Below are 13942 nucleotides of genomic sequence, written 5' to 3'. Positions count from 1 at the left end.
TCTGGATGCCTGTGTGGCCAAACTAAAGAGGAGCATCCAAACGAAGAGCACAGAGCCACATGTTTGCCATGCAATGGGCAGAGGTGGAGAGAAGTCACCCGTCTGAAACAGGCTCAGCTTTGGCAAACCAATTGCTTTTCTTAAAGAGGACTTGGCATTTAGAGGCAATTCAACTTAAAGTCAGAACTGATCCCTAGTGGGCAGTATTTCTGAGCAACTCACATGTACACTATTTGGTTAGTCTATTTTAATAACATTGAGAGGTGGAGTCCACTTTTGATTCAAAAATCTTGATTTTGCCTAATGAGCACCAGTTTTATATAGAGGTTGGAAGAGCGCTGCTGAAGGATGCGTCTGCACAGGGTAGATTGACCCCAGTGAGGAGGGAACTGCCTGCCCCGTGGCTTGGTGGAGATGTAGACGTAGCTGATGGGAGCATGGAGGTAAAGAAGCTCTAGGCCAGGGGATTGTTCCTTTCTTAGATGTGTGCGGTGTGTTCATTCACGCGAGAATTTACTCGTTGCCTGAAGTGACTGGAGATTGGACTGGTTGGGTGCTAGATTTTTCTATACAGAAGAGCATGAAAATCATGACATCATTTTTTAGGGTGACTAGCAATTATCTCCTGGGTTGTGTGAGGGTTTTCTCTCTAATCCTCTGTTTTAAGGCACTTGTAACATTCTGAAGATTTTCCCTTTTGGTGAGATATTTTCAGGCTTGATCTCACCTGTACAGCAAATCTCTTTCAAGTTTGAGTGAAAACAATTCTACTCTTCTAGAATGTGAAGAGTGTGAAAGCATAAAGTTTTTCCATTAAAAGAAAACTCTTGCCATCTCCCTGCCTTGGTAAAGCTTTGTAGCTGCAATAGCTGTTGGTATAATTTTAGCATGGATAGACTCCTCCTGCAAGAAAAGGGCCTTCGTGTGGTTAGTGAAGTTTTGTCTCAGTTTAGCCGTATCACAGTACTGAAGACTTCAAGCTATTTGGACGCTGCATGTTTTATATAATAGTTCTTTACAAGGCACATACAAGTATACCGCTGGGTTGCCCATCTGAGGGTTAAGAAAGTCCGTGTAAGCCTTTCCTGGCCTTGTTAGTTGTAACAGAGCTCAATGCGAACAACTTATAAATCTAGTGTGTTGTGCAATAGCAAACAGTGCTGTCGTGCCCTCTGGGAGCTCTGCCCCAGGAAGGCTCTCTGGAGCRGTCGGCTCAGATGTTGGAATGGAGCGTTCCGGCTGCGGACAGCTAGTGTCACGCTATAGCAACAACAACGGGTATTTCAGGCTTTTCCAGTTCCTAGGGGATTCAGAGCCTTTAAATATATGCATATATAAAAACTTTGGAAAACAAGCTGCTCTGAAATTGCATGCCAAAATGTACAACAGAACAAAGCTTTAGGGCCCTGAAGCCAGGCCGTGCCACCGTTCAGATCGGATGTGCAGGCTTGGATGATACTCCATTGTGCATCTCACAAATGACGTATCATAATAAGATCCAAATTTTCTTTAGCCTTACATGACCTTTTATTGCATTCTGTACTACTGCTTTGTATATACCAGGCACAGACAGTAGAAGTCATTTATATGCAAAGTGCACCATATATTGTATATACTAATTATATAATAAGGAGCAATAGTGAAAATTTTCTGGTGTGTTTAGACCGCTTAAGTATACAGTGGATTTAATTTTATGGTTAACTATCTTATTCCTGATTTGTACATAAAGAACATTATGCTATCCATAGAAAATATTAAATAAAGTATCTGCTGATAAATGCATACAAGATTATGTATAGTGGATACGAAAGGAAGAAAAATGCTTTAGATGCACTTACATTTTATTGTAAATTGTGGGAAAACAGATGATATAATATTACCGGAGAGAACAGTGTGTGATCACATAATTAGAAAATTGTCCTAATACTAATGCTCAGCAGTGTACAGGTGTGGTTTCATGAGCAGCCTGAACCATGGAGCTTCGAGGATGCAGCTTTACCATCCTCCTAGCGTTGTTTTCACAATGTATGCGTGTTTGAATTATATAATAGCAATTGCTAGGAGATTCTACTCCTAAAATGTTCCTTCTAGCTATATGAACACATACAGAAGCTACTGTGTGACAGATGACGATAATTTTTCATATAAGACAGTTCCCCTTGATTTGATAAATGTGGAGAGGGGGACTACGCTCTTTGGAAAAACACCAGGGAGCAGTGGGAAAGTGTTTCAGTGTGTATGGTAATCAAGGCAGAGTGTGGTTCTTGATTAGTCTCTGAAATTGCACTGCTGAGATGTGGGATCTGAATTAAGCACCTTTTTACCGTGGCCCTTTGCACTGCTATCCAAAAGTGTATTGTAAAAATTAATTTCCTTAAAATGCCATGAGCAAAAATGATCCAAAATGATTTTGGCATATACTGAATTCGCTCAGTGATGCTTTCCTTCATAAGCTCCTATGAGGACTGTACACTGAAGTATTTTATAAGATATAGCTCATTTTTGACTTTCCTTTCAAGGGGAGTAAAATGCAATTTGCAAATATTTTGTGAGCTTTTGTCTGCATTGGTTAAATTGAAGTTTAAGTAATTCCACCTGCAACAAACCGTTTCTAATTTCTACAGCAACGGATGGCTGTTTCTCAGTGCACATTTGTTCAAAGCACGAGCTGTCAGAACCTGGAGGCACCACCAACTTGCCAGCATCTCAGCATGTGCTGTGAATAGGGAGACCAGAATAGGGGGAGAAAATTACTTTCCAATTTTATGAAGCTCCAGTGAATGCCAAATAATCTTTTCATTTTTTTGTTAGCCATTTGGAGCATAGTCTTATTTTATTCTCCTGCTGAAAAAGTGCCTACGCCTCCAAAGAGASTGATCTTCATCTTAGCCTTTTCTCCAGATGCTGCTGCTGTATTGGGAGTACTTTACCAGCAATGGACWCTGCAACCTGTGCATACAGCCAGAARCCTGGGAATCAGTAAATATGACTAGGAGCATATCTGAGGAAGATAAAAGAGGGTATCATGTCTTCTGGACATGTGCAGAGTGTCAGAATAGGGGGAAAACGCTTGCRTTTGTCAGAGGGTAGGATTTGTCATGCAGCACAATCTTGGAAACAACACCAACAGCCCCAAGTAGCTTCCTGGTGCCAGCAAAGCCTGGGGCTGCGTTTGACTACGCGCTCTGTGGCCRGTTGTTACAACCAGGTAACGGTGTGAAAAGCCTGAACAGAAGCGTTTACGGGTGACAAGGAGCAGGACCGAGAGCCCAAGCTGGAGCAAGAGGCTGGTGGTGGAGGAGCCCAACATGCCCTTTCTAGTTTGTGGACAGAAGCGTTTTTTTGGCCAAAGTCAAGACGCAAGCTCACGCACTGGCCAAGTGCGCTGCAGTAGCGTTGTCCCCATGAGCACACCAGCCTGGGTTTGGGCTGCGAAATCCAAGTTGGAGAGCAAGCYGCGTGCTGGGCCTGCCGCGAGCAGGCAGCGTTCGGCCGGCGCAGGAAGTACCGCAAGGACCATGCAGCAAAATCAGAGCCGCAGTGGCTGTAGCCTGCGTGAGCTGCCCTTGCTCATGGTGTGTTTGTGCAATGAAGTGGAGTGGCTCTGTATCAGGCTGCATGAAGGAAGGTGTTCCTTGGTGATCCTGGATTTATATAACCTAAACATTTGCTGTTTTGGAGTAATCACTGTTCTCACCTGCTTTCACTAAGGGTTTGCTTAACTATTAGTATTTATTATTTGTATGGAAATGACATCAAGATGTCCAGTTTTGTTTCTCTTGTGCTTTTTGCCAAGTACTAAAGCTTTGGAAATAAAAGTCATGAAATTTAACTGAAGTCAGAGAGAAGTCTGACCCTAACTGATAGTGCTGAGTATCAGAGGCTCATGAAAATGCATTGCTACAGAGAAACACTTTTATCTCACAAATTGCTTTAGGAATAAAGGAATAACTCTAAACATCAAAATCCTTTTTAGAAACTCTCTATGGTTTTTTAGATAAATATGCTTACCACATTTAACAGAGCAGGAGATGAGTCTGCAGCGAAGAAAGAAATGAAGAGATCCTGGCAGAAAGCACAAAGTTTACCATMTGAACAGACTGGCTATACTGTTTATCCACTGGTTTATCAAAATGCGTTGCATYGACTCTGTTCCCTGGTTACTGGCCCAGTAGGGCAGTCGTGCTATTAATCAAGATGCTAGTTAAACAATATTGTTCAGCAGAATTCCTTTATCTCAGGTTTGCAGTGCAGGTTCTACGTGTGGCCCTGTATACAGTATCTCGCTTGAAAGCTGTATGAATCAACAACTTACGTGACTCTTGTTGTTGTTTTTAATTTTTACAGATGCAGATTTACTTCTACAATCCTGATGACTTTGACAGTTTTGGAACAGCAGTTCTAGAAAACAGGGTGGTGGGAGCCATGGCCGTGTTTTTCCAAGTAAGTTAAATAATGGCTGTGTACATAAAGCAAAGCATTCACCGAGGGCCTTTAATTCGTTGGTTTGTTTCAAGCTTAATGGATGCATCTATTTTCTTGTTCATACCTGTCTAAATGAAAGCTGTTTCATATTGTCTATGCATGATTTAAAATGTAAATAAGTGTATTTAGCAACTATGAAAAATTTTGCAAGGACTGCGCTGATTTTATAGCTACTTTCCTGATGCAGATTGGCAAACACATTTGTCATGGACCTTCTTTCAGTGCTGAAGTATGTTGCTCAGGTCCTTGGGAATATTAACAAACTGATGTAAACTGGTTCTGTTTAGAGAAAACTTAACATTCAAACCTAGCCTGAGAGAAAACTAATCGATAAGTTGCATCAATCTTATCTGTGGTAACTTCTTCTTAAATTGGCACAGGAGCAGGTTCTGGAGCAGACCGGGTTTCCAAATGAGTGGGTTTACGCGTCCCCTTTTTAAAAATGAGTTCTCCGGAGCGTGGCTGTTCGCTTAGCTCCTGTGCTGGCTCGGCACGCTCGAGAACAGCCGCGCGGGGCAGCGCTGCAGCTTGTGGTGGCTGCCGGGGGGGTTCGGCGTTGAGGGCTTTTTGTCACGCTGCATCAGGAACGGAGTTTTCCCTTTCTGACTYGAGGGCGAATTGAACAGAGCGACTTGGAGCAACTCCATACCGCTGGGCTGTCGCAAACGGAGAAGTAGCTGATGAGGAATTGGGAATAACTCAAGGTGTTGCTTTTGCAGAAGAGGGGAGAGAGGGGAGGGAAGAGCAAGGGAAAAATTGACTCTTCTGTTAGGTTTCACGATAGTTTTTACTCTGGAAGAAAATGTGAACCTAGATTAAAAAGAATATGGAAGTACCCGTATGTAAATACCTTCCTTTTTCTTATGATGTTAGTGACAAGCCTGACTGTCTTGCTCAAATTAAATAAGGTTGTCTTTTTCCGTGTCACTGATTTTGATCAAATGCCTTGATAAGGAAAAAGGGACGGATCCTTGTATCGCATGAATTGCTGTAACGCTGCTGACATCAGGCTAGGGGAAGTCGGCATGTTAAATTCATCRTTGTTGAATTCTGAGCACTTCTGTGGCGTTTCATATTAGGATGAAATTGGTGGAGCTGTGATGATTTGCAATGGCATACCAGGATAATTCTTCGGACTTCTTAGTCTTGATGTGCGGTAGGAAGGATCGGGCAAATTGAATTTGGCCTTACATGACAGAAGTTTAAAAATAAAACAACCCAAGTCATTCAGTCGCAATCATGTGTGGTTTATACAATGATGAAGAGTTGCATATTATGTCTGTATATACATGCAGCGTCAGAAGCAACACGTACTACGTGAYGGCATAGAGTATGTGTAAGATCATTCTGCATCTGGAATTGCTAARTTACCCAGCTGTGCTGCACACAGGTCGTGTGAAGCACTGCCCCATGTTGTACCATTTCCTAGTCTATATATGACATTTATTTCAAGRAAACTGTTTTTAGAGGATCTTAAAGTCTCAGTGGGACTTTTTTTTTGTATTCTCCACCTGCAAAGCCAGGTGCTGCAGTTACCACGAGTCCCACTTTGCATGACTCTAAGGGAGCCATTAAACTCACTAAAAGTAACCTAAAATACTCTGTAATACTGTAAAAAGCCAGCATCTTGGATTGTAAGAGACCTCAGACTCTTTAAGACCACAAATGAGCATTGCGGTCCCCTCAGGGAGGTAGAAATCTATACTTCTCATCATTTTTGGCCCTGCAGACCACAAGACGTTAGGCTATAAAGTCAAGATGATGGTGCAGGTGAACTCCGCTGTTTCAGGAGCCATGAAGTCTGAAGTCATTACTGATAAACAGTCCCTGATCTCATCCAGAGAGTTGAGGGTGAGGCAATTCTTTGGCAAAGTGACCCAATGACAACTATTTTGTGGCTACAGGGAAATGGTTTTCTTTTCTGCTTTGGTTTTCCTTGCCTCTGAGCTGAAATTATAAATCAGTGACGGGCCATTGAAATTCTCACGTCCTGGGACTGTATCAAGGCTTGCTTCTGGGTAGGTCTCCTCCAAGAYGGGAGGCTGCCAGAGAAGATTTGTGGAGACCTCGGTCCCCATCTTGGAAGGGCATGTGGTGAATTCTGGCATGWGTAAATAAACTTAAGGGCTTTAGTGTGACAACTGTCACCTGGGCCATCATCAGGGTTTTCCAAACTTGTCCCACACACATTGAGCAGAACAGCCTTGCAGTGAGCAGCTGTGGGCTGAAGCAAACTCGCATCCTCTGCGGAAATAAAAGACATYGCGAGAGAGTGTCCTCAGCCCACAGGAATGACATAAACACGTGTAGACTCTGCAGATTTGGAGATGAAAAAATTAGATGACAGTGAAAGAGTTAAATATGAAGCTCCTATAATTCTGGGTCCTGAATGAAAAGAGAAACCTCTGATGTTATTGCTTTCGGACTTTAAGTAGGCACTTAAAAATAAGAGGTTGTTTTTTTAACTTAGGATTCTTAACGGATAGTTAAGAGCTGATGGTGATAAACTTTTGTAGATCCCTACTGTGTCTCGATGTGACTGTGGTACCATTTTAGTTCCCTGAGCTGTGTATTGCAGGATGGAGCTGCTGAACCACAACTTGGAAGAAACCTTTTGGGAAAGTTTTGTTCAGAAATGCTCAGTGCCCTTTTAGCCTTGCTCTCCAGGGCAGCATGCAGATAAGCTTACCCTTGCTTAGCATTTCATGCAACTAATTTAAACCTGGCTTTTAGGACTCATTCTGAGTAACTTTCGAGTGAAACYGCGGCATGTCCCTCTTCACATTTTGTTTGGTAGCTTTGACTATTCAARTATTAGTTTGATGGTTTGCAATTTTCCAGAGCTATAGTCCCATCTCTTATTCACTTATCTGGAATGCAGCTTTAAAAAATAGAAGGAATATAGAACATGCTATGTTTTAAAAATATATCAGGAAACTGAATTGTGCATGTTTTTCTACATAAATATTTTAACATAGAAATTACTGGATAGGGTTTGCCATTAAGTCAAGACTTATATTTTTCCTAATGCGCTAATGCTGTGTTGGAATGAATGCGTTGCTACCACCCTGACTGAATTTATAATCTGGCAGATGTTTTTTGTCTGACTGATGTTCACAAATGTTCCTTTGCAAATCAGATTCTGCASTGAGTGAACATTATACTGAGCTATATAATTATTGGTGAAACATTAAATAATTAAGAACCCTCTTTCCTCCATTTTAAATAATTTAACTGGGTCTATATAAGAATTTTCCTTATTGAATTCACTGTTTCAAGGGCAATTTCCAGGTGAAGTACGTTGTTGCTGAACTTGGATAGCTGAAGCAGTTGGGACTTTGCTGTCGTTTGTGCCAGTGAAATCTGTGCCTTTCTTGTTGCTTGCCTTGTAAACKCCGTTGATAAATTTTGTCAACATATGTGATAAACCTTGTCACCATATGCATGCAGACGTCGACATATGCATGCGTGTTGCAGGTTAGTTGACCTGACAGACAAAGAAAATTTCTAGTTAAAATGGGTTGATAGTTCCTGTGCATGCCAGCTGTCGTACCTGCTCATCTCTCAGTCCTGGTGGGTAGACCCTGGGAGGGTGTCTCATAACGTGAYGCTGTAGGCACTCTGGAGCGGGTATGCTTAATTTGCAAATACCATGGGCTGGCCTGAAACCTCAAATTGGGCTCTGAAAGCTGATCTTTGCATTTGAGTGCAAGTTTAGCAGAAATAGGTTGAGGTAAAAAGGTCCCCACGATACCCCATCCTTTTCCTAACCGTAGCGTCCCTGTAAGCAGYGTGCTGGAGAATATCGTAGGTAGAAGGCAACGCAGCAGGCAGCAAAGAGCAGCTGGTTTGGCTCGGCTGAAGAGACCTGCGGGTTTCTGTTTGGTAGGTGTGTGCTCGGGGCAAAAGGAGGGGCTGCGGTGTGCAGGAGACCTCTGACCAAGCAGCAACGGGCGGGAGGGAGCTGCAGCCCTCTGCACTCGGAGGCTGTGGTCCTTAAACCACATAAACACACTGCATTGTTGAGGGAATCGGTGGAAAAAACAGTGTTTTCTCAAAGCGAAGGGCTGTGTAGGAAATGTTCAGTGTATTTCAGGTGGGAGAGGGAATTAAAGCATTAAAACAACAATGAGGGCCAAGAAACTTGGGGGTTTTTGCTGTTAAAGAAAACTTGCTGTTTTTCAGCAAACTTCCAACTTTTCTGGAGAGAAACAAAATTATATTAATGATTTCTTTTTTTTCCTACTGACAAGTTCTTCAGAACAAGAAGCCAGTATGACCATTTCTATCAATATAGGGSCTACCTGCTGTATTTCAAAGTGAACATGGTAGAAGATGTTTAACTTCATATATCCATTACTTCCAGCCAGAAATACCCCCGTTGTCTGTAGTAAAGGCTTCAGGATCTATGGAAGTGCCAACCTGTCCCAGTGATGGGACTTGTCTGCAGGGTTTTATGGTCTGGTGGACCTTCCAAAAGGTGTGCGTGGCTGCMGGTTGAGACCCACTGACCTGCTGAAACAACTTTTAGGTCTTAATTCTGCAGGGCCCTTCAGTCTTGATTTAAACAGCCCTCGTGTGAATAGCTCTGTACTTGTGCTTAATTTCAGCCTGCATAAGGTTCAGCTTGTACTTAATGATATTCTGGCTCCAGGCYGTGGTTAATTGTCAGGTTGAGCCGGTTTTGAAGCAAGCCAGGAGTGGAAGGCCCTGATCTCTCGCGGATTCATGAATCATCCATTCATATATATTCATGTAACACGTATTTACAAGTCACATTTAAAATGAATAGTTACTTGGATTAAATGCATTCAGACATATTGCACAGCTCTGTTTTAACCATCTAACAATATAATTCACTGCACACTTCACTACTTGCTTTATTAAAGCCAAAGATAAATGTGTTCAAAACTAACATATTGCTTTTACATTTGAAAATTCATCTTTCAAGCCTGCAGTAGATTCATTACAGCAGAGAATGCTTCATTCCTTGATTACTGCTGTGAAAAGATACAATACTGATTCCCTAARCTCTCATCAAATGTTCGATAGCTCAGAAATTCGGGAGGAGGCAATGGAATCCATGTTCCTACAGGGAGGGCATATAAATCTATTTTATTATTTGCAAAGAAAACCATCAGTGATTAGTTACTGTATCTCAGGTGCTCCAACAAATCATCTCTAAAGAAGTTAAAGTAAAAATGAATTTTAAAATAACTTTTAGCAATGCTTTCATTGTTAAAATTATCTTCAGAGCAATGAGTTGATACTTCAATCRCTCATCAGTGTTAGCAGTGCAGGGCTAGATTTTTAAAGGTAGCTGGGCACTTGGAAGCAAATGGGCTACTAGTGAGGTTTCCAGAAGTACATAGGATAAAAATCCTGTTTTTGCCAGGTCTTTTACTGAAATCCATTTTTTCCATGTCTTTTACTGGGGTACCATTCTTATCTCTCTTTTCCACTATTACTATTTTTTTAAGACTGTTGAAAAAAATACTGTGAAACGTTTTTGTGTGTGTGGTATTTCTGTATAAATGTCTTTATATTTACTACTAACTCATGTATGCAGAGATTTGCTGTTCAGTGAAACAAATGGTAATTGTGCCTTGCTTTTATAAGAATTTTTGGTGGTAGATCTTGGTGTGCTTCATGAAGCCAGTCAATAATTCTCTTCTAGCATGCTCTTAAAGGAGCTAAGCACAGAATAAATCAGTGGAACTCTATCAAAATCTTTGAATGCCCAAATATATATTTTTATATGTGGTTCTCAAATAATAGAATTCAACTTTTAACTTACCTAGAAGCCTTTTTTCTTCTTCTTCTCTGTCATTAACTGTTTCATCTGTTTTCAGTCAAAACCAARTAAATTCAGTGAATAACTATTTTAAATATATTAGTTCTTGAGAGAGCCATATCTGGTAGGAAATAAAGTTCCCAGGCCCCCTCCTCAGTTCCTGGCAATTCCTTATTTCCACTCCCTTACAGCAATGTGTTTTTTCTTTTTTCTTTTTTTTCTTTTTTTTTTTTTTTTTTTGAAGGTCTGACCAAAACTAGTTTGACTTTTGAAAAGAAGAGCAAATAGGAAGGCGTGCATTTTTCTTAAAACATTCTTATGGCCACTTATATAAAGCATAATCAGTGCTTCAGTGTTTAGGCAATATCTTAAAGGTGATTTACAGTAGCTCAAATACCACGTAGCGTCATTAATGTGCAGGGCATCATCCAGAGTCATTGGGAGGCTTTTCATTTATTTTAATAGACTTCAGATACATGTAATGACCTTAAAATTAAATTGCAGTATTAATTCTTTTAATGGTTACGTTACAATCCATGGTGTTTTATTAATAGTAGCTCATGAATAATAAAACTATTGGATTGGCAGTATTATTTAGTAATTAGCACAGGTATTTATTTTTATCTTCATAACAAAAAAGTGCACATGCTTAAACTACTTATTCAGTGTCTTTGGAAAATGTATTTGTCAAAGTGTATGTGTATGTATTAGTTAATTCTCCATGCAATAGAATGCAAGCAAAGCGATTTGAAATGTGTTCTTACTCACTGAAGTAGTTTCCTATTATTTTTTAAATCATTGCAGTCGTTTAAAACTATTAGCCATTACTAATGAAAGCCAAACTAGGGCCTTCAAAGAGTTGAAGAATAATRTAGAAAAATGAAGTAGCTACTCTAACGTGTAAAGGGCCTGCAAGTTAGAGGAGGGTAGGCTTCATTACCGCACCGCTGCTGGTACGTTCTCCTGAGAAACAGCTTGTGCAGTACGTACAGTGATTTATAGTAACATGAAGYGTTCCTGCAGCAGAAAAAGATTCAATGGAGGTAAAATTATTAAAAGACAGAGAAGAGAAAGAGACTGATTTTGCTCCGTAGAGAATATAAATTTAAAGTTTTGTGAACTTCTTGAGRTATGTTAAATTTGGGTTGATTTCAGTAGACAGGAGGCACGGAGCAGCTTCCGAAGGTGGTCTCGGTGGCCAAAAGAGGCAAGTCTAGGCGCCTAAAGATAGAYGTTCATGCTGATCAGAAAAACTTGCATTGTAAACGAAGTTGGGTAAGAGTAGGAGATAAAAATACAAGCAAAGTGTCTGTTCCTACAACAATATGTTCTATCTTTCAATTAAGGAAAACAAAAAGGATTTTTTTTAACTAGAACTCAAATTTTCATGTTCAGATTTTCATTTCATTTAAACTTATGTTGAATATTTCTTTGGGAAATTTGAATGATTTTGAGTATTTTATGTAAAGGAAGAAAGAAGGGGGAGAACAGATGGGAAATAGCTCTGTGAGTTTAAAAAAAAAAAAAAAAAAAAAAAGGTAGTTTCAATTTTAGTATTTATTGACTTTCCAGCACTTAACAACAAGGCTTTAACCTTATTCTGATTCATACCTTTGTACAAGTCAGTTATATCACAGATATCATTTAGTAGTAAAATGGGTGTTTAGGGCAGAGTTTGTAAGAAAAAAAAAATCAAGAAAGGTTTCTGTAATTGGGTCGTTCAGCCTATATTGTAGTACCTCCGTGGGTAGCCCGACTCCCAGGAGTGCTGAGCAAACAGCAATTCCTGGCAAAGTCTTGAACTTAGTAGAGAARCCTCCAAAGCTTTTTGGCTGCCGAGTAAGGTGCAGTGGAGCATCCCTTTCTTCAAGGATGCTTGAAAAAGAGCAGAGGAGGAGGTGCCCTGCACGGGCACCCGCTTTCTTTCCAGCGTAGGACTATGTGCAACATCACAAATTTTCCGTCCATGGGCAGCAGTGCACAYGAGCCCCTCTGCTGTGCCAGGTCCGGGCAATCCCCCGTGAGTCGGGTCCTGCATGCCGAACACGAGCAGCATTTCTCTGGGGTTCAGGCAGATCGTGCTTAGCAAGGTGAGGGAGCCCACGGGGCGGCGCCGAGGGCCGCGGCGGTGCCTGAGCATCCCGAGCGAGCGCGTTTGGATGCAGGGAGGAGATGCACGCGTGCAGAAGGGGGAGCCAGAGCTGGAAGCAGCCGGCTGGTGGGGCGGCTGCAGCACATCGTTCTTGGAAGCAAACCCGTGGCGCTGCTGCCGCTCGCCCGCGCGCTGCCAAGAGGCATTTGCAGCCTCTAGATCATGATGGCTGCAGCCTGCTGCGTTGAAACTTTTCTATCCACAGGCTGACTGTGCAGTGTAGAAAGATAATCTACCTTATGTGCACTTATCTTCTTCAGTGCCTGAGCAATCATCTTCCTTTCCCTTCTTCTCTCCAGCTTTAAACACACTTGAGTGATACTTCCCAATAAGGCAGAAGAGCACGAAACCAGAATCTGTATCAGATGACCTCCAAAGCATAATACTATCAGTTCAACCCTCTTTTTAAGGTTGATTTTTAAAGGATACAGTCTGTACAGAAAGCAGTGTCATGCAGTTCTTTTTATAGTACTTAGCAAAGTACCAGCATACATGAGAGTTTTTCATTTTATTGTTTTGTTTTTAATCTCAGAGATGCGGCTTCCAGAGTATCTGAAAAAAAATCAAAGATAAAAATGAGATGCCTTTTTTCTTTTTCCTTCAAATGCGCTGTAAATGCTTTCTTAATTGCTAAGTCTGGGATCACAACTCACAACTTGCACAGTCACTTCTCTGATTCTGATGCAGTAGTGAGCAACATAGCTAACATTGCTGATGGGTTATCACGCGGCTTTTGCTTTTTGTGATAAATCGCATTCCATTGCTATGGTTTTCTTTAATGGAAACATCAGAATTACTGATGATAGGAAGGAACTGCAAACTTTTTTGCTATAAAGGACTCTATAGAGTCCTAACTCTAGTTTTGCAGAGTTTTAAATTTGAAAAACACCCTCTGTATCTTTTATGGGATATCTCCTCAATGTCTTGAGTTATGTGTTGTTACTGTTAATGAGAGCTGGTCATGTGCATAGCATGGGAAAAGATCTTTGCGCTCTTCTAGTTGAATGTTCATTTGAGGATCGGGATCACTGACTTTGTGCAATTTTGTGTTTTTTACTGGCACGGTTTCTTTGCTTTCCTAATGCTTATTAATTATGTATTATGATTAATCCTGAGTGAGTTGCCACTATTAACTTGCCTCATTAAATTACATACCATTTTGTTAGCTTTAGTTCTTGTAACTATCCCTTTTATTTTAGTGTTTTGATTTGAATAATTTCCTCTAAAAGCTTGATCAGCATGCATTTGTGTGTTCTTTTGCCTCCCATTGCTTCTCCCTACCCTCGATGCTCAAAAGTGGAGTGAGTTTAGGAATATTTATAGTGGCTAATGTCTTAGAGTAATATGCTTTTCTGTGTTTTAAAAATATGCTGCCTTAAAAAAAAAAATCAATTCTATAGCCATGCAGTAAGAATCTTTAAATTGATAGAAAAGTATCGTGTGGAGTTTTCATTACCATCTCCTGAAAATGACACTTAGATATCTAATATGTAAAAATTACAGTTGTCAGT

General features: G+C 40.8%; 1 protein-coding gene across 1 annotated transcript in view; it reads left to right on the top strand.

Moving 5' to 3' along the window:
* The window catches only part of PTPRG (protein tyrosine phosphatase receptor type G), a 342342-nt gene that overhangs the window by 199042 nt on the left and 129358 nt on the right, over positions 1-13942 (top strand). The window contains exon 6 of the mRNA XM_085300014.1: positions 4348-4443. Coding sequence (XP_085156140.1) covers positions 4348-4443 — 96 coding nt within the window. The remainder of the gene's footprint in view (positions 1-4347; positions 4444-13942) is intronic.

The sequence above is a fragment of the Rhea americana genome, unplaced genomic scaffold (assembly GCF_003343005.1).
Source record: "Rhea americana isolate MKP2758 unplaced genomic scaffold, rheAme1 scaffold_16, whole genome shotgun sequence".
Lineage (NCBI taxonomy): Eukaryota > Metazoa > Chordata > Aves > Rheiformes > Rheidae > Rhea > Rhea americana.
This window is presented reverse-complemented; position numbering and strand designations above follow the sequence as displayed.